Source organism: Pogona vitticeps, chromosome 5 (genome assembly GCF_051106095.1).
Source record: "Pogona vitticeps strain Pit_001003342236 chromosome 5, PviZW2.1, whole genome shotgun sequence".
NCBI classification, from domain to species: domain Eukaryota; kingdom Metazoa; phylum Chordata; class Lepidosauria; order Squamata; family Agamidae; genus Pogona; species Pogona vitticeps.
Genome location: NC_135787.1, coordinates 21,115,072 through 21,141,432, shown reverse-complemented (window position 1 = coordinate 21,141,432; position 26,361 = coordinate 21,115,072). Strand labels below are relative to the sequence as shown.

The following is a 26,361-nucleotide window of genomic DNA, read 5'->3' as shown; positions in this document are numbered from 1 at the left end:
AGTAAAGAATTTCCTGGGCTCTGTACAAAGTTCTCAGAGTGGTGAGAAGAACGATGATGTAAGCATCATTGTCAATCTTTTGCACAGTTTTTCGTAATATGGGCAATTTTATGGACTGTGCAAATGGCTGAATCTAGACAACTGCTTTATGAATTTGATGAGTTTTATTGCCCCTTTTGTAAAAATCAACCACATTTTCTGCATTTCTCTTACTTTGGTTCTCAAAGCTAGAGAGGTTTTACAAAAATGTGAAATGCTTCTGCAGTTTAATGACTTGAGCGAAGGGAGACCCTTTTCCTGGTTCTCACTTGCAAACAAGGGATATTGCAGGGCCTGAAAATTCCTTGTTGAGGTGTCTCATCCTGTGAAGAAAGCCTCAATCAAGAAAAATGAGGAATTATTTTTTCCGTCCCTCCTTTACATGAACACTTCTAATGCCCTGAGCAAGTAACAAAATCACAATCTGGATTCTCCCACCTTCCATAGAGCAATCTTCATAGTAGAGTACACATATCATGCACACTGGCTACTTATCCAATGGAGATGTGGCCAGTGTACATGTAGCACTGTCAGAACTAGTCCACATGGCCTAGTAGACTTGTCATGTTCCTCTAATTAGGTGGTTCCCAACCTTTTTCAAGTTGTGACCTCATTTTATAATAGCTAAGTAACCTGCCACATTTGCATAAAATGTCATTTTTAATGGGGTAAAGTCATCTCTTCTCAGATACTTCTTTATCCCCCAAAGAGCTTGTTTCTCCTACACACATGCACGCACACACACACACACAAACACAAACACAAACTTTAGTATCTGGCTTTGAAAGGTCCAGGAAGGAATTACTTAATGAGGGCTACAGCACATATAAGGTTACCTAAGACTCCCCGCCCCGAAAACACTTTGTGACCCCCTGGGAGTTCTGACCGCCCAGGTTGGAAAACACTGCTCTAATGTACGAGGGTGACTTAAAGTCTTCCCAGTCAAACCACTCTAAGAATACCTACCTGTTCAGCTCATAAAGAAAATAAAGCAAAGACTCGATGTAGGTGTTCATTTTTTTATATCTGTATACCACCTCAAAAACACACACACGCAAGTGGCTTGCAAAAAAAATTATATAAATCACATTCATAAATCAATTTCCAAACAACATCAATGTTTTTTAAAACACAAAATCTACTATTCAATGAAATATAAAGCATCAGCCAGCAACCTGCTCTGTAGCTCTCTTGATGTATTGTGAGGGACATCACTAGTAGCAGCCAATTGTTGCCAATTAAAGAGTACTTCCTCAGTTTCAGGTTGCGCATGACTCACATACAATGAGACAGAGTCACAAACTACTTGGTATTGAAGGAGGAACTCTTTAATTAGGAGCAATCTGCTGCCGCCTGAGATGTCACTCCTATGCGAGTGGAACTACAGAAAAGGGTAAGGGTTTATATTTCAACAGTAGTAGCTAAAAGCATATCAATTCAATGGCCCATAAAAAAGGCCTCAGGAAAAGCCCAGAGGAACTAAGTACACCTTAAGAGCTTGTCTAAAGGTATGAAATGATCAGGTTGGTAATCTGTTCTGTAGCAGTGGGGCCATAGTCAGAAACAGCTTGCTCTGTTTTTTGCACCTTGATTGTTTTGTCTAATGGGGATATGAGCAGGGCTTTAGTAAATGAACTCAAATTAAAGGCATAACTCCTTACATGATATGTCAGCGGTAAACACAGCACATTAAGTAATGTTCTCCCCACTGAAACCTGCGACAAGATGCAAGCTTGGAGAGAATCTGAATATTTTGCAAGTGAATTTTGCACAATTTATAGAAAAAGTGATAGTTGTTGCTTTGTAGGTAGCACTGGGTCATAGAATCATAGAAGTATAGTAGTCAAAGGGATCCCACAGGTCATCTAGCCCAGCTCCTTGCCAATACAGGAAGTGCACATCTGAAGCATCCTTAACAGAGGGCCATTCAAATAACATTTAAAGACCTCCAACAAAGGAGAATCCACCATCTTCCAAGATACTTCATTTCAACACTGAAAGTTCTACCTAATATTCATTAAAAATCTTGTTCTTGAACCCTGAGTCCTTTTTTTTTTTAGTCATTTATCTCGCACTGCAGAAAACAAACTTGTTCCATCAAATATTTAAAGGCAGCTATCATGGCACTTCTCTCTCTCCCTTTCCCTCCTTCCCTTAGCTAGGCATATCCAACTGCTTCGCCCGTTGTTGTTCACAGGGCTTGGTTTCCAAACTCTTTAGCATCCTCCTCTGGACACATTCCAGCTTCTGGATATAGCCTTCTAAAGTGGGTTGCTTACAGGTTGCTTGTGACTCTGATTAATCACCCTGGCCTATACCTCTTGCTGTATATAGTAGCTGGTATAGCAATTTGGTTCTAATAATTTGGCTACAAATCATTGAAGCCTTTATGACTAATATTATTTTACCTAAAGCCTCTTTAGGTAACTGTCCCCTCTTGTTTGTGTTCTTCTAACATAGGTCAAGAGTGCAGCAGTATAAACCTATGTCCATCGTAGCTTCTTCTTTGGAGGGGAAATTCACTTGGATCGCATTCAGTGTGGATGTAATTGTGTAAGCAATCTGGTTCAGCATTTCCACGGAAAAGTGTCACAATCAGTTCACTGATCCCAGCAATATTGTTCACAAGCTTCAAGGCATGTGTCAGAGGCAGAGTGATGTGGTGTAGGTGTGGCTGCAGTGAGTGTATGAGGGATAACAGGATATTCTAAAAATAAGTGCATTACAAGTGTAGCCGCAATGACCCTTTTTGTGCAGTACATTGTTTAGTCACGTTCGTGCAGTTCATGTTAGACACGAAGGGCAAGACAGCTACACACAGAGATGGGACTGCATAATGCAAAAAAACAATGCTGGCTGTCACTGCCTCCAGTACAGTTCATGACTTCCAGCTAGAGTCATGAATACACTTTTTATTCTTAAACTGTACACAGGTCAGTTTCTCAACACAAATATACATACGTGTTCAGAGGTATGAACACTTTGCTCCATGTGAAACAAGGTTGTATGAACAGTACTAACATGTGATAAGTTGTGGTTATAACTATGTTGTTGTTTTTAACCATATAGACATCCGCCATTGCCCACTTCTTATATTGCCAGCTTTATTTACACTAGTTCTTCTGCTTATAGTCATAACTGGCTCTTGGGCTTTAGGGGTGCTTGGGTAGATGACAATTAGTGGCTTTGACACAATCCCACTTTGTCTTTAAGCATGAGTGGGAAATGCTTTGAACCAATGGGAAGAACATGGACAATGTTCCTCACCAATGTCAATGTATCTGAGGAAATGGGGTTCTTACTTCTGGATAGCACCTCTAAAAATTTGTGAAAGACTGCATGCATCAAAGGTTCTGGCAGCTAGTCTGAAATAAGACAGCACAGCACACCTGCATGCACACATTGGATTGATGGCACCATAGACCTGTGGTGGTCCCCTCAGCATTGTCTGGGCCCTTCCAAGTGCCTGATTCTACCAATGTCTTCTTGGAGTTGTGCACACACCCACAGGCTCACACAGTCACCCAGAGGTATGTACATGACCCAGAATTTACAAAGTTGGGGAGGATTAAATCATGTTTTAAATTGTCTTTTTCTTCATTTCAATGTCTAGCGCATGTGGAAAATACTTCATGCTTGAAATCTTATTTAGCTTCCATGAAATGCTGCTACAAGGGAGTCCCCATTTTACAAAGTGGAAGCTGAGGCTAAGAGACAGGGGCTTCCCCATGGCCACTTTATACAATTCCTCTCGGCTGCTGTACCAAGGGAGATTTGCTACCTGTATAGAATCATAAAAGCTGAAGTCAGAGTCTCTTGTAAACTAGATGTTTCTCCTAATATTCAGTCAAAATTGGCTTCTTGTCAATGAACCCCATTAGATCTAATCTTTCCTTCTAGGGCAGCAGAAGACAAACATTAGCATCTTGTATGTGGGAGCCCTTTGGATTTTTGAAAATTACTTTCATATTTCCACAAATACCCATCAGCCTAAATCTAATTGTAGTTGCACCCAGTGTAAACCAATTGAATCAATAGAATTTATCTTAGTGTTGATTTACCAAGAACCCATTGATTCATTAAATATAATCTAGTTGGAACTAAAGACTTCATGTATGTCTTAGTCTTTTGTCTCCAAGATAAACATTTCCAGTTACTGCAACCTCTCTACACAAGACTTCTTTGTCCATATCTCTGACTATCTATACTTCCCTCCTTTAGGCCTCAGGGCACCATCTGGAATCTCAGGAGATTGTTATGCTTCCTGGGCTCTTCAGACAAGAAAATACACAGTCATGGCTAAAAATATTGGCACCCTTGCAATTCTGTTGGAAAATGCAACCCTCCTCTCAGAAAATTGTTGCAGTTGCAAATGCTTTGGAACTCACATGTTCATTTCTTTGGTTTGCATTGGAACAACAAGAAAAAAAACACAGAGAAGAAAAGTGAAATCTGATACAATCCCACACAGAAACCCAAAAATGCATAGGCCAAAATTATTGGCACCCTTAACTTAATATTTAGTAGCACCCCCTTTGGAAAAAATAACTGAAATTAGTCACTCCCTGTAACCATGAATGAGTTTCTTACACCTCTTTACTGGAATTTTGGACCACTCTTCTTTTGCAAACTGCTCCAGGACCTGCAGATTTGAAGGATGCCTTCTCCCAACTGTTGTTTGGAGATCTCTCCACAGGTGTTCTATATGGGATTCAGAACTCGCCACTGCTTTCTTTGTAACCATTTGAGTGCCTTTTGAAGGGTGTTTCGGGTCATTGTCCTGCTGGAAGACCCAAGACCTTTGGTGGAGATGCAGCTTTCTGTCACTGGCCACTACATTGTGCCCCAAAACTCTTTGGTAATCATCAGATTTCATGATACCATTCACACAGTCGAGGCATCCAGTGCCAGAAGCAGCAAAGCAACCAGAAAACATATTTGAACCTCCACATGTTTGGCTGTAGAGACTGTGTTCTTTACTTTGAATGCCTCATTTCTTTTTCTGTAAACAGTGCCATGATTTCCTTTATCAAAAAGCTCTACTTTTGTCTCATCTGTCCACAGTACGTTCTCCCAAAAGGATTGTGGTTTTGTCACATATGTTTTGGCGTACAGTCTTGCTTTTTTATGCCTTTGTGTCAGCAGTGGTGTCCTCCTGGGTCTCCTACCATAGTGTCCCTTTTCATTCAGATGGCGACAGATAGTGCGAGCTCGCACTGTTGTACCCTGTGTCTGCAGATCAGCTTGAATTTGTTGGGAAGTTAATCTGGGTTCTGTATCCACCTTTCCAACAACCCTTTGTTGTAATTTTTCAGTATGTTTGCTCTTCCATCCGCGTCCAGGGAGGTTAGCTACAGTGCCATGGGCTGTAAACCTTTGGATGATATTGTGCACAGTGAACACAGGAACATTAAGATATCTGGAGATGGACTTGTAGCCTTGAAATTGTTGATGTTTTTCCACAATTTGTTTTTCTCTCAAATTCACAGACAACTCTTTACACTTCATTCTTTTCTCCATGCTCAGTGTCACACACAACACAAAGTTTGAGTCAACTTTTCTCCATCTTAACTGGTTGCAAGTGTGATGACTATATTGCCCACACCTTGAAACAGATGTGTCTAAATACAGATTAAAGGAGTATCACATACTTAAAAAACAATTGTTCCTTACAATTGCGACAGGGTGCCAATAATTTTGGCCAGAGCATTTTTAGGTTTCTGTGTGGAATTGTATCAGATTTGACTTTTCTTCTTTGTGACTAAGGGGAAGCAACAGTGGTGGAGGAGAATGTTTTATTTTTACGACTTTAAAGCCTTGGCATTCATCTCCACCCATTTGTACCTGGTGCTTGGGCCCACTAGCTCTACATGAAAGTGGTTGTGTGTTGTGCTTGTGCCACATTTGTGTGCCAAAAAAAATCCAGAAGGGAAGGGGCTTGCAAGAAAACTGATAGATGCAGGCATTTAGGCTCGTCACAATGTTCGGATCAAAAATATGGAGCACCAGCCTCAAAATTTAAGAGATTTCATCCTGGAGAAGCCCTAATAGCCCTACATGAGAGTGTTTACATATGCAGGGGCAGCTGCATTTCTGTATCTTTAACGTAATATATATTTGATCCTTACTCAGATTACATTAATGATATAGGTGAAATTTTGTTGTGTAACTTATGCCTGAGGAAAAGATGATGATGTCAGCAGCAGGGACAATTTTTGGTAATTAATATTTCCTATATTATCACATGACTTTTCCAACTGCTGCGTAATCCCTTTCATCCTATTTAAGCCTTTAGAGCTACAGGACAGAGGGAGGAAGTCTTTAATTACTAAACATTGCCATCTCCAGTTTCTGCAGGGGAATTTTTTTTCCTGCTTCAATCTCATGGCTTTTATGTGATGAAAGGGATTATATGGGGGTCAGAAAAGCCAAAGGACAGAAATAAGACATTTGTAATCACCAAATATTGCACCCTGCCAGTGACATCATCACTCTTCACAGGCGTAAGTTATGGAAAACTATTTTGACCAATAAGTTCAAACTCTTATAATTTCCTTGGCATGCAATTGGACAGATTATAATAAAAATCTGTTTTGATGCATGAGTGGTGTCCTCTCTTCTTAATTAATCTTCTTAATTGCAATTTCAGAGTAACAAATATGAGAAGGAACGGAAATACTATTTCTACCATGATTCTGCTAAATGAGAAGCAGTTACAATGGGCACAGTTTTTCTGTGCACAGAATCAGTTGTGGCTGTCATAATGAAAGATCTATTTGTGGAAGTGCTTACTGGCCTGCTAAGAGGATTCTGACAAAACAATTTCAAAATGGTAGATTTTTTTATCCTTGTGATATCAGGAGAGAGAGACTTTACATTAAAACAAACAAATCTCAGAGACCTGTAAAATATGACATCCCCTTTTCAGGCATCACCCAAACATTTTTCAACCAGAGACAAAATTCAAGATAGCACTTCACTCATTCCATGGCAAAAGCTGGATACACTGGGAGGTGAATCTTATTTCAGCACTAGTTAACAACACAGTATCTTCTCGCGTATTTGAATGTTACTTCAGCACTGATAACACAGCATATTTCAGTGCATCCCGGGATAGTAAGTAGATTAGGGCGCTGTAAATCAGGTTCCATTGCACACAAAGCTCTATTTTTTCTACAGTATATCCCTCAGCATCCGTGGCCTTATGTGGCAGCCTCAGTCTGTGTCATGGTATTGCTAGACCTGCATTCTGAGATGTGAAGTAAATGTGTGGTTTGTAAGGAATTGGGATTCTGTTATCTTAAGCCATGAATTCTGTGCAAGTGTGGTCTATTCATTTACCCATCACCCTTGCCAACACATTACACCACCCTTTCTGTTATATTATGTAGTACAATATACAGCCATATCAAGCACAACAGCCTAATTAAAGCACAGACTTGACAACCAATAGGCTATTGCTGTTGTTATGTGCCATAAAGTTGTCCTGGACTTATGGTGACCCCATGAAAAAGCAGTCTCCAGAATGTCCTGTCCTCTACAGCCCTACTCAACTTTTTTCAAAATCAAGTCTGGGGGTTCCTTTGGAGAGTCAATCCATCTTGTATTTGGTCTTCCTCTTTCCCTACTGCCTTCTACCTTTCCCAGCGTTGTTGTCTTTTTCAGAGATTTCTGTCTTCCCATGACGTGCCCAAAAGAGGATAACCTCAGTTTTCAACATTTTTGCCTCCAGAGAGAGTTCAGGCTTGATTTGCTTGATTGGACCCACTTGTTTGTCTTTTTGGCAGTCCAGGGTGTCCACCAAGCTCTCTTCCAGCACCATGTCTCAAATGAATCAGGTTTTTTTCCTGTCACCTTTTTTTTCCTGTCAAGCTTTCACACTCAGACATGGTGATTAAAAATATGATAGTGTGGATAATCTTAGTTTGGTTCTCCAGTGACACATCCTTTACACTTGATGATCTTTTCTAGCTCCTTTATTACTGCCCTTTCAAGTCTCAATCTTCTTCTGACTTCTTGATTGCAGTCACCATTTGGACTGATAATTGAACTGTGGTATACCAAGTTCTTAACTATTTCAATAGGCTACTGAAGCAAATATCAGCATGAGGAAAGAAACACCTTGCTAAGTAGTACAAACACTTGTGCACGTGTGTGTGTGAAAATCCACAACAACATATTGGCTATTATTAATATTGTTACCATACCCTCCACCAGGAAATAAGTAGGCATGTCGTCATTGCAAACACAACCCAATGCTATCTATATCCGTTCTCTTCCTGTTTTGAGATAGGGGATTACAGGAATGTTTGGGCGGGCAGGCTGGGCCTCCATGCTCCTCTCTCCACTCCCAAGGTATAACCCAGGATGAAACATATTTACATGGTCTTCTACCAGGATTGTTACACATAACCAACAGAGAATGTGGTTTCTGAAATCCCTTAAGCTGCTTCTGCAGATACACACCAGCCTATACATCTATTCAGTGAGGAAAAATGTGTTTCTGAAGTCACACCATTTGGTCTGCCCGTGCTACATCCTTAAACATCATCTCCTGCTCCATTAAATATTTTCTGAAGTAAGGATCACAATTTTACTTCACACATTGCATTCACAAATTCAGACCTACCATCATTGTCAACAGACTTTTCCTGTGTCTGGGCTCTCTGCTATAATTTACCTTTCACACTACAACTGCCATATAATTAAGCTGTTCCCAGTGAGCTGTCCTTTTGCACAGTGAAATCAATGTACTGAGCGCAGGCCACTTAACTAGATTTACTGGAAATACATTATTCTAAGTTTTACTATATAGTACCGCTGTTTTTAGCTCCATAGTTACATTATCTTGTGCAGGTTGAGGAATAAATATGTAGTTAGAGAAACACCTAATTCCTGTTGTTGCTTTAAAAAGAAAAATAATTTAAAAATACATATTTCATAAAGAAGCAACAAGCCATTCCTGTTTGTATAAACTGATATCATTCTAAAATGTACTTGCTACAAACCAAATCTCTCCTACAGGTTTAACCTTAAACTCAGAAAACGAATAGGAACACTTTTTGCCCTATAAAACTGGAACTTAGAAACCCAAAGTAATTAAATGTCAGGAAAATTTTGGACACATGAAAGGAAATAGTTTTTCAATCAATGCATTCCTAATCTATGGAACTTGCTAGTAAAAGATGTAGGGATGATTGCCAAATTAATTTAAAATGGAATTGCTATCTATAGATAGTCCCATCTATAACCAATGGTTTCAACTACTGAATAATGGATCAACCTTTATGCCAATCCCATTTGAGTCAATGGGCCTACTCCTGTAGGTTTGGATGGCTTCAAAATGGAATTAATTTATGGATAAAGCAATCAGTGCCTACTAGTCTTTATTGGATGTTTCCAGGAAATAAATTATATGTGTTGTGCTGGGTGCAAATGCTCATGGTAGAAAAAACAATGAGCAAAGCCACTAACAACAAACCTATTATTTACATTCTTTATGATCAGCTGGCTGGATAGCTGAGTGGTTTAGCTATCTGGCTATTGAGCCAGAAGTTGAGAATTCAATTCCTGATTGGAGAAGAGCCAGCTTGTTTAGTCATGGGCAAGCTGCACAGTCCAACAGAACTCACAGAAGAAGCGAATAGTAAACCACTCTGGAGAATAGGGTTTGAATCCCAAATCAGCCATGGAAACTGATTCATCACTTATCCACTACACCACTGGGGATCCTCAAGAGTAGCAGAGTCCAATAGTATGTGCCCCATAAGTAAGAGACAGAAACAGACTGTGTTTGGGCGACTGTGAACTAAAATAATGAACACATATAAAGATCCCTTCTTCTGAAGCTCTGCTTGCTGTTCGAGTTGATGTGGACTACCCATTGGGATGTGGTGGCGCTGTGGGCTAAACCACAGAAGCCTGTGCTGCAGGGTCAGAAGACCAAGCAGTCGTAAGATCGAATCCACGTGACGGAGTGAGCGCCCGTCACTTGTCCCAGCTCCCGCTAACCTAGCGGTTCGAAAGCATGCAAATGCGAGTAGATAAATAGGGACCACCTCAGTGGGAAGGTAACAGCATTCCGTGTCTAAGTCGCACTGGCCATGTGACCACGGAAGATTGTCTTCGGACAAAACGCTGGCTCTATGGCTTGGAAACGGGGATGAGCACCGCCCCCTAGAGTCGAACATGACTGGACAAAAATTGTCAAGGGGAACCTTTACCTTTACCTTACCCATTGTTCAATCTTTATTTGCACTTGCAAATAAATACAACTACCCTGTTTCCCTGAAAATAAGACCTAACCTGAAAATAAGCCCTAGTATGATTATTCAGGATGCTCGTAATATAAGCCCTACCCCCAAAAATAAGCCCCAGTTAAGTGAAACCCCACCTTCCATCATTGTGCAGCAACCAGAAGAAGATGACATGCCTCTATTTGAATAAATATAGATTGTTGTACATGAAAAAAAAAATTAAACATCCCCTGAAAATAAGCCATAATGCATTTTTGGAGCAAAAAAAGTAATATAAAACCCCGTCTTATTTTGGGGGGAACACGGTATGACCATGCTTTGGTGATTCAGAAGGATCCAAACCTAGGTAACAGCAGCATTGTGAACCTTGGAACATCTCACCACTCAGGAAGAAAAAAGCTGGGCTATGCATAACAATAATAATTATTGTAGGTTTTGTAAAATGACCACAATTTTATTATGAAAAATCAGAAACCACTAACAGGCAGCTCTTCATATTTTAATGAGAGAATTCTGTGAACTACCAAAATTTCAAAGCATATTTAAAACAGAAGCACCTGAAAGAGCTCTACTGGTATATGATGGAGAAATGGGCTCTAGTTGTGTCTGGGATATCCTAACATTACTAAACATTTGTTGGATTAAAACAGGGAGGGTTCATCAATAAACCATCAAAGGAAGACATGACCAAATGTTCCAACAGCTGTTTCAACAGAATGACTTCTGCTTCCATCCCATTGCTTGAGTGTTAATTAGTCCTTTGACAGAGATTGTTGAGAACAATGGTTAACACTCATATTGTTTTTTTCTCTTCAACAGAGCATCTTCCAACATCGAGGCCCAACAACAGTTCAACAACAACTGGTAAAGGATATTGGTCTTTATTTTTAACCACCTCTGGGGAAGCATTTTACTAGAAACAGCATCATCTTTCTTTGTCACTATATATGGATGTACACTTGTGTTTCTCTGTCAATGAAACCCTTAAAAATATTTTTACTGTATGAATTTTGGTATCAGGAAATTGAACAAGTCACCTGAGTTAGTATCAAAATAACATATCCATAAATTACCAACACCAGGAATGGGCGACTCTTATAAAGCAAGAATGCCCCTCCAAATATTTTTGGCCTACATCTCCTAGCCATCACTCAACACTCCACTAACCATCCTGAGTAACACTGATGAGCAGCACTGCGACAATATCTGGAAGGACACACTTGTTAGCTTCTACATAGGTACTGAAAATATATTATACAAAACAGAAACCCAGGGCCACTCGTCATGGGGTATAACGGGAGTCCCCAGCACCACCTTTTGCTCGATCCCTCCAGAAAGAACCAATGTCCCCCAGAACTTGTGCTGACAGGCATCTCAGGACACTGTGGTCAATAGCACTGACCACAGAGAGATCTAGAAAAATTAATGGACTTGCATCGCCTCATCCTTTTCTGTACAAGTCACCCACTAGAGTAAATTAGACTGTTTCTGTCTCCCAAAGAAAGTATAAATGGACCTTAAATACCTTATGCTGATATTTCACACGGCAATGATTACAATAAAGCAGCAAGGCACACATACATGTATGTCATTGGTTCCTTTGCATCTTGATTTATCTGAATTTGTACATTGTCTCCACTGAAATATTGGAAAGAAATTGGAATGATATGAAACTTGTCTCTGTAAATTTCAGATGTGATAGCTTCCTAAAGCGTATAGGGCAGCTACCGATGGTTCAATTTATGAGAATTATGCATAGGATAGAGAGTAATTGAACAGTATTAGTAGAGAATGAGAAAACAAGATGTTATTGGACTGTATCTGCCACCAGTTGTAGCCACCAGCTATAGGCAACAGTAGCCAGCATACCTAGTGGTGATGGTTTATGGGAGCTGCTGCCTTGGAACGTACAGAGGGCCACAATTTGCCCACTATTCTTGAAATAAAAGCTGTCTGAAAACAGAGACTAGTCCTCTGTTAAGTGGAACATATGGATACCCCACCTGCAGTGATAATCTATATTTCAAATTTAAAAAACAACTTTGATTGGCTACTGCCAAATTCGTGCAAAGTTGTAGTGCCTGAGAGAGATTGTGGGACCTGTGCATTACCTAGACAGGGAGACTAGGATTATGAAGATAAATCCTCTTTCATGAAGCTCAAGTGACCTTTGACCCTTTGGAGATAAAAACAGAGGACAAATTACAATACATGTGAAATCATCATCATCATCCCAATGTCAATAATTTTAAATAAAACTGGATTGGGCTACCGTATGGATGACCTAAAACTATATGTAAAAAGTTGCACAGAGATAGAAACACTGCTAAACACAGTGCAGATATTTAGAGTAGATGTTCAAATGAAATTTGGAATTGACAAATGTGCAGCTCTGTTTATACACCATGGCAAGATCCAAAAACTAGATGGAATAGAGTTAAAAAATGGCAATATTATAAAATCACTATCAAGTGATTAAAATTCTAAATACTTTGGAATACTAGAAGCAGAAAACATCCTGCACACAAAGGTTAAAAACTGACAGAAAGGGAATATATCAAAATCAAAATTCAGTGGTGGAAATACAATCAAAGCCATAAATACGTGGGAAGTTCTAATAATTAGATACCCAGCTGGAATAATAGATTGGAACCAAAACAAATTAGAATTGGATCAAAAAACACAGAAACTAATGAGCATGCATCACTCACTACATCCAAAAAGTGATATGGACAGATTATATTTACCACAAAAAATTAGAGGCCATGGATTACTGCAAATACAGCAGGTATTAGAGGAGGAAAAAGGAAGCCTAAATGATTATATCAGTACAAGTAGAGAAAAATTACTTAAGGTGGTGAAAATGGAGAACATTTTCATAGAATCATCATCATCATCATCATCACCAGCATAATACTTTGGTTGCTATTTTATTATAAAATTGATTTTGAACTTCAAAAAATAAAATTGTCACTCTGAACATGTAATTTTTGTTTGCAGAACCACCCAAACATTTAACCCTTTCAGCGACTGTAGGTAAGCTCTTTCTTTAAGAATTGTGTCAAGTTCTAAACAAGTATATTTCAGTCATTGTATTCCTATAAGCAATTTTGATTAGCTTATATCCATGGCTCCACTTTCCCTGGTTGACCTAAAACCCTTTGTACTTAAGTTTCCTTCGCATTCATCCAGAAACATAAGAGATTTCATTGGATATTGTGAAGTCAAATATGAGAAGTAAAGGATGGAAATGAGCATAAGAGTGCCTGTAACAGGAGGTAAGTTTCTGTGGAGGTAGGATGAACCTGAGTAAACAGAGGACATGAACTTCAGAAATGTGGCCTGATATCACTTCATGGGCTAGGAGGGATATGGAACCTGAGGGATTCTCAGGAGAAGCTGAAAAGACCAATCTTTTTGGCAGAAGTATGGAACAAGAGAGCTACAAGGCAAGCTATGCAGAACAAAATTGTAGATTGGCATACATCTTGCAGTAGCTGGTCAGAACTAAAGAATAATGAGAATGACTGGGGAATTCTCAGAAAAGGGTTTCTTTTCCAGAGAGTTTAATGATGAGCTAGGTCAACGATGCCTGAACAGGGCAACAGCTGCTATACATCTGAGAAATTATTGGGGGGGGGGGTGGCTGGGAGGTGTGGGTGGAAAGAAGGTGAGGGGAAAACGAAGGATAAAATATTAAGGACTACCAAGTTTGTTTTAGTGTAAACTGTCATGGAGTAAAATCTACCTGCACATGAGCCTCGTGGCGCAGTGGTTAAAACGCTGTACTGCAGCTAAAACTGTGCTCACGACCTGGGGTTCAAATCCCAGGTAGCCGGCTCAAGGTTGACTCAGCCTTCCATCCTTCCGAGGTCAGTAAAATGAGTACCCAGCTTGCTGGGGGGGCAATGTGTAGCCTGTATAATTTAAATTGTAAACCGCCCGGAGAGTGCTTGTAGTGCTATGGGGCGGTATATAAGTCCAATAAATAAATAAATAAATAAAATAAATACCTCCTCTGGCACTGCTTGGCGGAAGGAGTGAATAAACATTCTAAAGAGAATGCTCATTGATTCAAATCCTTGCCTACAGGGCCATTTGGTAGCCAATAGTGAGAGGGCAGAAAATAGCTGTGACATATTGTAGAAAAGCTGTCCTCCATTTTATGGTGCTTTTTAGCCTCATAGCCTTCAGCGATGGTAGAAGGTGTTCTACTATTGCCAGTGTTGAAGTAAAATTCAGACGACAATCTGGTCAACTTCTGAACTGGGGATGGAAGGGAATCTCATCATGTCTTCCTCCCCAGAAAAAAAAGTGTGTTAGGATAGCATTGGAGGAAAGCTGCATCTGAGTGCAAATGAATTAAGAAAGGCCCAATTTTGATTAATCCTGGCAGCTTTTCAGGTTGGGATACCGAGCAGAGAATATGTATTATGTTTACATTCAGCCATTATTTTTTCTACTCGGAATGACTTCCCAGGTGTTTCTTTCATGGCTAGGTTCCAGATTACATTAAAAGTGCAAACTCATATGTGTCTACTCAGAAGTATGTCCAACTGAATTCATAGGGGTATATTGTACTGAATGATAAGTTCTTTACTGTTGAAAAATCCATTTGGAGCCTCATAGGATTGCAGAAAGAGGGTGCTTTGGAAAAATAGCTGTGAAGAATCGTTCATCATTCTTCCCACCACCTGCTTGCCCATTTTGCAGCCTTCTGAGTCTGCTTTTCAGTGAAGGGGATTGTAACTTAGGAAGGGAATAAAAATAGCCAAGTATCTAATGTACTCTTATCTGAAGGGGAAAGGTGTGTTGTCTTGACAGAAGTGACAGTGAAAGAAAAAAATATTAGGACAATAAAGACAGAGACGTTTCATATACTGATGCCACTGTGTTCATTTCCTAATAGCTGCCCCCCCCAAAGAGTCTGTATAAAAAAAATGGAATTCAGGTGTATATATGATGAAATATACCTTCAAGTTCTTTTCATCTGAAATGTAGAATTCACTACTGTGAGATATTGTCATATCTTTGAACTTTCTTCTTTCGTTCAAACAAACTAGTTTATCTTTATAACCATAAATTTCATTTCCCACTTTTTTATGAGGCAACAGACTCTCAGTGCCGACCCCAAACATCACTAGAACTAATGGTAATTTCTTAAATGCTGCACTATTTGAGGCATACTTTAACACACAAATGCGCTCACATTTGTATCACGAGGAGCATCAAAGCATTGGCTCAAGGTTGTTTTCATGCACTTTTATATCAGCCCAGTTAATAGCCACTCTCTTCCAACTGAGAGACCAAATAGAGGATGGTGGTCTTTTCCTCAACCTTGCACTCTCTAGACATGGTGGATTACAATTTTTATCACTCCTGACCCCACATCCATACTATGCTGATGGGAGTTGTCTGAAGGCAGCAGATTGCGGGAGGAGGTTCTAGACATAAATACCACTGTCATGGTGAGCTCCAGATTGTGACCATTTATTTGGTCTAATGGAACTCCCAGGGGAGAAGTGAGTTGGCATCGATGAGTCCCAAAGCCTGCTTTGCATGCTTATAATAAGGCAAAGGTACTAATGCTAAACAGGTTGGGTACGGCTGCGCAGGAGACTACCTGGGAATCTGATGGATGCTACCCTGAGTTTCACTGTGGCTAAAAAAAGGGGGTTCTTACTTCAGCACGCGTAGCATTGCAAAGTACCAATTGTATATTGATGGCCGCAAACCCATGCAGATATATCTGGAGGTTCCAATGAATTCATAGGATTGTTTGGCAAATTAATAAATGAGTTATGTGTGTCACTCTTAGAGCCAAAGGAGCCTTTTTGAAGAGGGCATCCCATAAAAGGGAAATGTATCATTACCAATATGTTTGTAGATGTATTTCTCTTATTGGCACCCATACTTTTTTTCACCTCTTATTCTTTACTCTTGAGTTCTTTATGTTTAATAATGTTTGTGTCGGACGAGGAATTAGAAAAAGTTATATCTGAGGAAAAGATATGTGCTGACATCAAAAATAAAGTGGTACCAAGAGGGCAAATGAAGTTTGAAATGATTTCCTCCGAGTGCTATTAACTCTTCTTAAAGTGATTAATTCTGCACTAGTGCCTACAAAGTGAAGCTATACTATCTCTCAGAAGAGTCTCACACTAATGAAGGTGACATTTTTTTTCATTCTCTAAAATGCTCTAGTGGCATTTGCTAATTCATTTTTTTGCAACACCCCTGCAATGTAAGTGGGCAATAATAGCAAACTTCCTATTTAATAAATGTTCCTATTTAATACAGTTAAAGCCAATGCTATTGCAACTGCTAGTGAAAGGAAGGAAGGCAAAGAATATAGGTCAAAAATGAGGGGCAGGTGAACCTCCAGATGTTGTTGGACTACATTTAATAATAATCATCATCATCATCTTAGAACTGCGGAGCTGCAAAGAACCCTATGGATGTTTGAGTCCAGCCCCTGTCAAGGGGACACAGTGGGAAATCAAACGCCAAAGCCCTGGCTCTGAAGCCAGATTCCTATCCAGCAAATCATTCATTCATTGGTTCATTTTCTATCGTTCTTCAGTATTGACTGTGCTGACCAGGACAGATGGGAGTTGCAATGTAATGACATGCAGAGGGCCACTGGTTCTCATCCTCACCGCTGGTGTAAATACTGATTTCCCCGACAGCTCAGATTTCAAAGTATTACTGTGCTGCTGTTTCTCTGGATAACCAAATGCAAAGATTTTGCTACAGGAAAAAATGCACCCACTATGACTTAGATCCAGCTAGCTGTGCCGAGGTCCCATTGAAATAAATGAGAGAAATTAGTTATGGTCACAAACAAATCCCACTGAACTCAGTGGCATCTAAGTGCAATTAACTCTTGATCAGCATCCAGTCATACGACCCACAACTGTGTAATGGAAGCACAATTGAGTTGGGCCTAAAGAACTCCCCCCTCCAGAGCTAACGCTTTCTAGAACATGGTAAACAGTGATATAGAACTGCTGGGTAGCCCAGTAGTTTAGATCTCTAGTTGTGGAGCCAGAGGTTGGGGGTTCAGTTCCCCACTGAGCCTCCCTGACAGGGGCTGGACTCGATGATCTAGAGCAGTGGTTCTTAACCTTTTTGAAAGAAACGCCCCCTTGAGCCATTGAGGAAGTTATCATCGCCCCCCTCCCCACGGTGATGATATCCTTTTATTTATTTGTTTGTTTGTTTGTTTATTTATTTATTTATTTATGACACTTAAATCCAATGACCCCTGAAAACAAAATTCAATTCCAAGAAAATGAAATGCCCCAAAAAAGTAACATTTAATGATTTAGTTGCAAGCGAATTTTAAGACGCAAAAAGAAATATAAAAAAGGGCATAAAAACAAACTGCAATGCAGGAACTAAAACTTTCAAGACAAAAACTCTGAAACTAAATTAAGATTGGAGGAAAATATATATTCATGCACACTGTAAAAAGGCTGTAGCCATCTTCACAGGTTTGGCTTGCTCCAGCGCCCCCCTACCGCCCCCCTTCTGCTCCAGCGCCCCCACACCGCCCCTTTTCGTTCTACTGCCCCCCTGAAAAATGAAATCGCCCCCTGGGGGGCATTATCGCCCACGTTAAGAACCACTGATCTAGAGCTCTGCAATTCTAAGATGATGGTGGTGGTAATGATCAGCAGGTGGGATTTAAAGCAAAAATGACCTAGAAAACACACATTTTCATACCTTGTCTACAGGCAAGCAAGACAGGAAGGAAGGAAGGAAGGAAGGAAGGAAGGAAGGAAGGAAGGAAGGAAGGAAGGAAGGAAGGAAGGAAGGAAGGAAGGAAGGAAGGAAGAATGGAATGTACTTTTCTTTCCCCCACCTACCTATCTATCTATCTATCTATCTATCTATCTATCTATCTATCTATCTATCTATCTATCTATCTATCTATCTATCTATCTATCTATCTATCTATCTATCTATCTATCTATTCTATCTATCTATCTATCTATTTATTTGATTTATATCCAGCCCATCTGGTCTGGTCGACCACTCTGGGCGGCTTCCAATAAAAGAATATACAATAAGCATAAAGATTTAACAAACAGACTGTAACACATGCAATAATAAAACAAAAAATAAATGAAAGGAAAAAGAAGAAATTAAGTATTGACAAGAGGGAAGGCCTGAACATACAACCATGTCTTAAGTTGGCTCTTAAAAGTACCCAGCGTAGGGGCCGCACGAATTGCCAGAGGAAGGTTATTCCAGAGGTGAGGAGCCACTGCTGAGAAGACCCGATTTCGTGTCCTTTCCTTCCGGGCCTCCCTCAGTGTTAGGCTCCTCAGCCTCACCTCCTGGCTCGTGCGGGTGATCCGAGTAGATCTAGGTGGGAGCAGGCGTTCCACCAAGTATCGAGGTCCTAAACCATTTAGGGCCTTATATGTAAGCATTAACACTTTGAAGTCAATGCGGAAACGGATGTGCAGCCAGTGCAGCATGGCCAGAGTAGGAGAAATATGATGGCATTTTCTCACTCCAGTAAGGAGTCTGGCCGCTGCATTCTGCACCACCTGAAGTTTCCGCATCAGCTTCAAAGGAAGCCCCACGTAGAGCGCATTACAGTGATCTCATTTACAGATTACAAGCACATGTACTAAGGTGGTGAGCGCCCCCGTGTCGAGGTAAGGTCGCAGGCGGGCAATCCGCCAAAGGTGGAAAAAGGCAGAGCGGACTCCCGACGCCACCTGGGTTTCCATGGTGAGCGTCGGGTCCAGGTGTACCCCCAGGCTGCGGACCCCACTCTTCGCAGCCAGGGCCGCCCCCCAAACATGAGGGGGCCACCGAAGCCACCATTCACACGGTCACCCACCCTCAAAACTTCTGTCTTGTCCGGGTTCAGCCTCAGCCCGTTTTCCCGCATCCATTGCAGTACGGCCTCCAGGCAGTGCTGGAGGGACAGGACGGCATCACCTGCAGTTGGTGAAAAGGAGATGTAGAGCTGGGTGTCATCAGCATATTGATGACACGATGCTCCACACCCCCTGATGACCCCACCCAGTGGCCTCGTATAGATATTAAACAGCATTGGGGAGATAGTCGACCCCTGTGGAACCCCACAATTGAGGCTCCACGGGGCCGAAGTACTCCCCCCAAGCTGCACTCTCTGGGGGCAGTCCCCCAAGAAGGAACGGAACCAGGCAAGAGCCAGGCCACTGATGCCCAACTCGGAGAGCCTCCCCAGGAGGATACCGTGGTCGACGGTATCGAAGGCCACCGAGATGTCGAGGAGGACCAACAGAGACCTTTTACCCCTGTCAGCCTCCCTCAACAGGTCATCATACAAGGCAATCAATGGCGTCTCTGTACCGTGGCGCGGCCTGAAGCCCGACTGAAATGGATCCAGGGCATCTGTTTCGTCCAATTGTGCTTGAAGCTGGTCAGCCACCACCCTCTCCACCACTTTGCTCATGAAAGAAACATTGGCGACGGGCCTGTAATTGCCAATTTCGTCCGCTGCCAAACTAGGTTTCTTTCTTATTGGCCTAATAAGTGCATAATATGCCTTTTTGTGACCTAGATTTATACAAAACCCAATGCATATGAGTATTGTTTTTTATCCCTACAATGAGAGATAGCTATAGACTCTAATTGCTACCCTTCACAATGTCAACCAGTAACTTCTAGTGAATGCTTCTGGTTTCTTTACTAGTTTCCAACAGAATTGTAAATGTGTATTTATTTTTGCAGTATTGTACCAGAAAATGGGCCACTGCAATAATAAATGGGTCTTTCCTTGAGGGCAGGTTTCCCTCTGCCCTCAAGGAGACACTCATTAGGCCCATAAGAAAGAAACCTAGTTTGGCGGCGGACGAAATTGGCAATTATAGGCCCGTCGCCAATGTTTCTTTCATGAGCAAAGTGGTGGAGAGGGTGGTGGCCGACCAGCTTCAGGCATACTTGGATGAAACAGATGCCTTGGATCCATTCCAGTCGGGCTTCAGGCCGCGCCACGGTACAGAGACGGCATTGGTCGCCCTGTATGATGACCTGTTGAGGGAGGCCGACAGGGGAAAAATGTCTCTGTTGGTCCTCCTCGACATCTCAGCGGCCTTTGATACCGTCGACCACGGTATCCTCCTGGGGAGGCTCTCCGAGTTGGGAATTGGTGGCTCGGCTCTTGCCTGGCTCCGTTCCTTCTTGGAGGACCGTCCCCAGAGAGTCCAGCTTGGGGAGAGTGTCTCGGCCCCGTGGAGTCTCAATTGTGGGGTTCCACAGGGGTCGATCATCTCCCCAATGCTGTTTAACATCTATATGAGGCCGCTGGGTGGGGTCATCCGGGGATGTGGGGCTTCGTGTCACCAATATGCTGATGACACCCAGCTCTACATCTCCTTTTCACCTGATACAGGTGATGCTGTCCTGTCCCTTCAGCGCTGCCTGGAGGCCGTACTGGGATGGATGCAGGAGAACGGGCTGAGGCTGAACCCGGACAAGACGGAAGTTCTGAGGGTGGGTGGCCCCGTGGTTAGCGGCTTGGGGGACTCTCTCACATTTGGGGGGGTAACTCTGGCCGCGAAGAGTGGGGTCCGCAGTTTGGGCATACATCTGGACCCGACGCTTACCATGGAAACACAGGTGGCGTCGGTAGTCCGTACCGCCTTTTTCCATCTTTGGCGGATTGCCCGGCTGCGGCCCTATCTCGACACGGGGGCACTCACTACCTTGGTGCATGCGCTCGTAATCTCAAGATTAGACCACTGTAACGCGCTCTACGTGGGGCTGCCTTTGAGGCTGATGCGGAAACTTCAGGTGGTGCAGAATGCTGCGGCCAGACTCCTTACCGGAGTGAGAAAATATCAACACATTTCTCCAGCGCTGGCCGCATTGCATTGGCTGCCCATCCGTTTCCGCATCGACTTCAAAGTTCTAATGCTTACTTATAAGGCCCTAAACGGCTTAGGACCTCGATACTTGGCGGAACGCCTGCTCCCACCTAGGTCTACCCGGTTCACCCGCGCGAGTCTGGAGGTGAGGTTGAGGGGCCTGACGCCGAGAGAGGCCCGGAAGGAGAAGACACGAAACCGGGCCTTCTCGGCGGTGGCTCCTCGCCTCTGGAACAACCTTCCTCCAGAGATTCGCGCGGCTCCTACGCTGGGTGTTTTTAAAACTCAATTAAAAACATGGTTATACATCCAGGCCTTCCCTCCAATCAATTCCTGATCCCTTTTCTAATTTTCCTTATATTCCTTTTGTCTGTTGTGATTGTAATTATTACTTATGTTTATGCATATGTTTTTTAATTGTATTTTATCCTTATTATATGTTGGAAGCCGCCTAGAGTGGACTTATAGTCCAGATAGGCGGGATATAAATTCAATAAATAATAATAATAATAATAATAATAATAATAATAATAATAATAATAATAATAATAATAATAATAATAATAATAATAATAATAATAATAATAATAATAATAAAAGAACAGTAAAAATGTACAAAAAAAAGCTCTCACTCAGAAGTAACCTCTTAAAAAACAGTCACTCAGCAATCTCATTTCAAGCACAGAATTCAGATAAATATGCCAAAATAATACTACTTTCTGCTGTAAAATATGTACTTTGCAAAAGATATTACTGAGACAAGCACAGTCTTTTCAACTGAGCCATAATAAATTTACATGAATTTTCTGATGTTTTAAAGAAACAGCCCTTTCCCTCAATCAGAGAAATGAAATGGATACATTCAAGTTTGCCTGGATGTTTCATAAACTTGCCTAATCATGCAGACAACTCCCTTCTGGAAACTTCCTTCTTTGTTGAAGGAGAATAATGAGTTTTAGTCTTGTATTTATACAGAGAGAGATTTATACCTTCTCAACATTTATATATTCTGGATGGGTCTTTTTAATGGTTCAAGATCAGCAGTGAGCAGAAATAATATCACATAGAGAGAGCTGTTGTTCTTTTAATAATCATCATCTTAAAACTGCAGAGCTGGAAGGAACCATAGGTCATTGAGTTAAATGGAAATTAACTAAAACAGCAAGTAAAATCTCCTGCTAAAAGCATTCCTGAAAAACATCTTCATCAATTTCTAAAAAGTGATTGAAAACATGATACAAGCTTCCCTGTGACCCCATGCCAAAGGCCAAGCCACCAAATATCTTCTCTCTCCCTTCCCTCTGGTCCCAGGCAAATACCATATTTTTCCATGTATAGGACTATACTTTTGTCTAAAAATTGAGGGTCGTCTTATACACGGAAATAAGCTGAGGAGAAAAAAAATAAGTGGAGCCCCCTCCATTTATTTTTTTCTCCTCAGCTTACTTCCGTGTATAAGACGACTCTCAATTTTTAGTGTAATGATTTTAGAAAAAAAATAGTGTCTTATACATGGAAAATACAGTGATCCTGCAGGGCTTTGATCCTTTTTACCCTACATTTGCTAAATTAGATTTCTTAATTTGGGATTAGAAAAGTGGGGGGTGTCTTATACATGGGGGTGTCTTATGCACAGAAAAATACGGTATATCTTCATCTTTGCTAGAACGTATAAGAGACTCTTTAAATGTGATATCAGTAGCTTTAGGTTTCTACAGGAGGACATCGCCTTCTAAATACCCCAATGCCAAACTGTTTAGGTCTTTAAATATCACTAGCATATCAAGCTGAACCCAATCTGTTTTGTTGTGGACCAACTTTGAATCCTCTTCAAAGACACCCCTATATAGAGAGATCATTGCAGTAACCTACTAAGGCATATGTCAACTGGTCAAATCTGCTTTCTCCAGAAAAAGGAGTAGTTGGGGCACCAACCTCACCTGGGTTTAAGGCACTCCTGGCCAATACTGAAACCTGAGCATTCAGGGGCATGTTCAGCAGAACCTCCAAGCCTGTGTTTCTAAGGAAGTTTGAACTGCAGTTTCCAGAACATTTATACTGATCAAGAATACCTTGATCAAGCCTGAATACAGTTGCAGACTGCCAGGGGCTAATATCACACCATAGAGGGGAGCAATCTCATAAAGTTATTGTCTAACTTGGTTTTCCTTTTTCCATATGAAATAGCATGGCTTTCTGTGTGCATGTGTTTAATGTGTATGTGGTAGGGGAAATCCCATGGCCAAAGTTTCATGTTCTGTCTTTCAGATACCAGAACAAATGCAACAACTCCTTCATCAAATTTAACATCTCTGTCAACGAGCAATAGCACAACTGGTGGTATGTATTATGTTGTTCTTTTTCATGAATGGGTTTTTTGTGTACCTTGCCAAATGTCAGGAGTTCAGTTTCCCATTGTTCCTCTTTGGAAAAGAACCAGCCTATGTAGCCTTGAGCAAGCTGCACAGTCCAAGAACACCACCAGAAGCAGAGACTGGTATACTGCTTCTGAGTACTTTATTACTTAGAAACTCTTGGAAAGGATCAACATAGGTCAAAAACAGTTACTGTAGATGACATGTAATTATTAATCAGGATTCCCAATGTGATGTCCTGGACAGGGTGATGGGTTAGGGCTCTGGAGAGCAGGGTTCAAATCCCGGCTCAGACACAGAAAGTGACTAGGAAAATGGAACTGGTAAAACCATGCCTCAAATATCTCGCTTACCTTGAAAACCCCATTAGGGTCACTATAAGTTGGTTTCAATTTGACGACACAGAACACACAATTATTAATTATTATTGAGTTATTATCACACAAATACATTTCTTCTTGGAGCAACAAAGGGCAACGTTTCTTCATAGACATGTGTAAAAATAAGAATTTAATGGAAAGAGAGCCACCTGGCATAGTCTTTTGAGGGTGTTGTAGTTTTAATTGCCTTTTGGATCTTGCCTATGGGCTCCCCTCCTTCTGCTCAACATGCAGCAGCAACACTTAGGAAAAAGCTTCCTTTGAAGGCAATGGAAGTCCCTTCCCATACCTAGTTAGCATATAATGGGTGATTTGACTGCTTTGATACATACATAAGACCTAGTAAGGCAGAGTTAAAACATTGTCTGGATCCTACGCAGTAATTTAGGTTTCGCTGCTCTGCACTAAAGATACTATAATACAGTACAGTGGTGCCTCGCATAACGGGCGCCCCATTTAACGACGAATCCGCATAGCGACGATGTTTTTGCGATCGCTTTTGCGATCACATAACAATGTTTCCTATGGGGGGAAATCGCTTTGCGATGATCGGTAAGCTGTTTCGCTTACCGATTTTCGCATAGCAATGATTTTTTCCCAGCTGATCGGTGGTTCCAAAATGGCCTCTGGGTAAAACAGGGACAGATTCCTCGCTTACCGGGCAGCTAAAATGGCCACCGTATGGAGGATTTTCGCTTAAAAGGTAAGTTTTAAGCCCATAGGAACGCATTGAAGGGGTTTCAATGCATTCCTATGGGCTTTTTAATTTTACATAGTGACGAATCTGCATAGCGACGATTTTTGCTGCACGAATTATCGTCGCTATGCGGGGCACCACTGTATTTCAACTTGCTGCAGAAGGCCATTTCATTTAACTCTTGCACCACTCAAAATATACTGTCAGTCAACCTTCTGCATAAGGGTATCATCTCTCTTTAGTGTGTATACACGTGAATATGTGAGATGTACAAGCTCATGTACAGAACATGCAAAAGAATATGCTAATTTTTCTCTTACATTGCAGTGCACAGATCACATGGTTGTACACAAAAGCATCTCAGTTAACCATAGCATTGGAAGTGCATCTTTTCTTTTATGCTTGCCTATAGCTTAAAAATACTGACACATACTGCATTTGCTTGATTCCTGTGTAAATACCACTGAACTGATGCTTCAGAGTATGAATGAGTTCTTATTTACCATCCTTCATCCACCCATTGGATGTAGCAGAAACCCTAATGGATGGGAAGAAACAAACAAAGGACATTAATGTTACTTCTTTTCCTGTAGGTCATACAGCAGTTCTTACCTCAAGGATATCACTCAACCAGAGCCACCTGGAGTTAACCTATAATGAAAGTTAAAACTTGTGGCATGCAGAGAAAATCAAATGAGCTAAGGCATGCCTATATTTTACAGTTTAATTTCAAATTATGGCCTGAATGAACTTTGGAAGTCAATTATTTCCTTGCCCATCACTGGCCAACCTGGAAGATTTATGTGAAGGTTTGAGTGATGGTGTTTATTACTGTAAACATTTCAATCTGACATGCTGTACCAAGTCAAAATGAATTTTTCAAGGAGACCCCATATTTTAACATCACTAAATGGAATTTTGCTGAGTTCAATAAATAAACCAGAATCATTGCCATTTCTTGTATCTTAATCAAGTTTGTCATTCTTAGTATAATCATTCTTAGCACAATTTTATGGAGCTTTCATGTTTATATTATTTTTAGGTGCTAGATATGATCTTGCAAAGGGTAGTCACAACAGAGAGCACAATTCTTACTGGCAAAGACAGTCGAGGAGGGTAGCTGTGCTCAGCTGAATCCAAACCTCTCCTAGCCAATGGATGCTGGAAATTACTTAGTGCTACCTGACCTAATCCTGGACTAACTTTGTGCTAATATTGTAGCTGCATCCTTGGGCTGAAGAAGGTTTGCATCTGGCATCACCCTGGCTTTTCTCTATCTCCTTTAGGGATCTTTTGCTAGTAGATGTTAGCCAGAAGACCTGTTGACTCATAGCAGTTATCTGAGACGTGCTGGCAGAATGTGGTTTTACCGGCAAAAGGTCAAACCCTGTACTTAGCATATCCTTGAATTATGACTGCTCTGTTTATTGAATTCTGCCAAGATCTGAACCCAAATTAAGTTGGTGCTGGGGTTGTAAAATTTGATTTTATTGACATATATGTGGTGAAATCATCATATTTCAATTGCATGTTTCGTCCCTAAATTACCACTAGAGTTCATGCAACATAGACTCGATTATCTTTGGGCTTCTGTTATGGGAAATAACATTTTTTTCTACATTTGCCTCCAAGACAACCATATCAGATAGCCAAGATTTTGGCATTCCTAGAAGAGAGCCATCTACCCTCATAATGTCCATCACTGTATTGCTTTCTCTAAATAATTTCTTTCTCCCAGTC

At 41.1% G+C, this 26,361-nt stretch overlaps 1 protein-coding gene across 3 annotated transcripts in view; it reads left to right on the top strand.

The window, feature by feature from the left end:
• The window catches only part of EMCN (endomucin), a 60,076-nt gene that overhangs the window by 10,309 nt on the left and 23,406 nt on the right, over nucleotides 1-26,361 (top strand). For all 3 annotated transcript variants that reach the window (XM_020805435.3, XM_073001870.2, XM_020805434.3), the window contains exons 2-4: nucleotides 11,115-11,159; nucleotides 13,296-13,331; nucleotides 23,438-23,509. In XM_020805435.3, coding sequence (XP_020661094.2) covers nucleotides 11,115-11,159; nucleotides 13,296-13,331; nucleotides 23,438-23,509 — 153 coding nt within the window. The remainder of the gene's footprint in view (nucleotides 1-11,114; nucleotides 11,160-13,295; nucleotides 13,332-23,437; nucleotides 23,510-26,361) is intronic.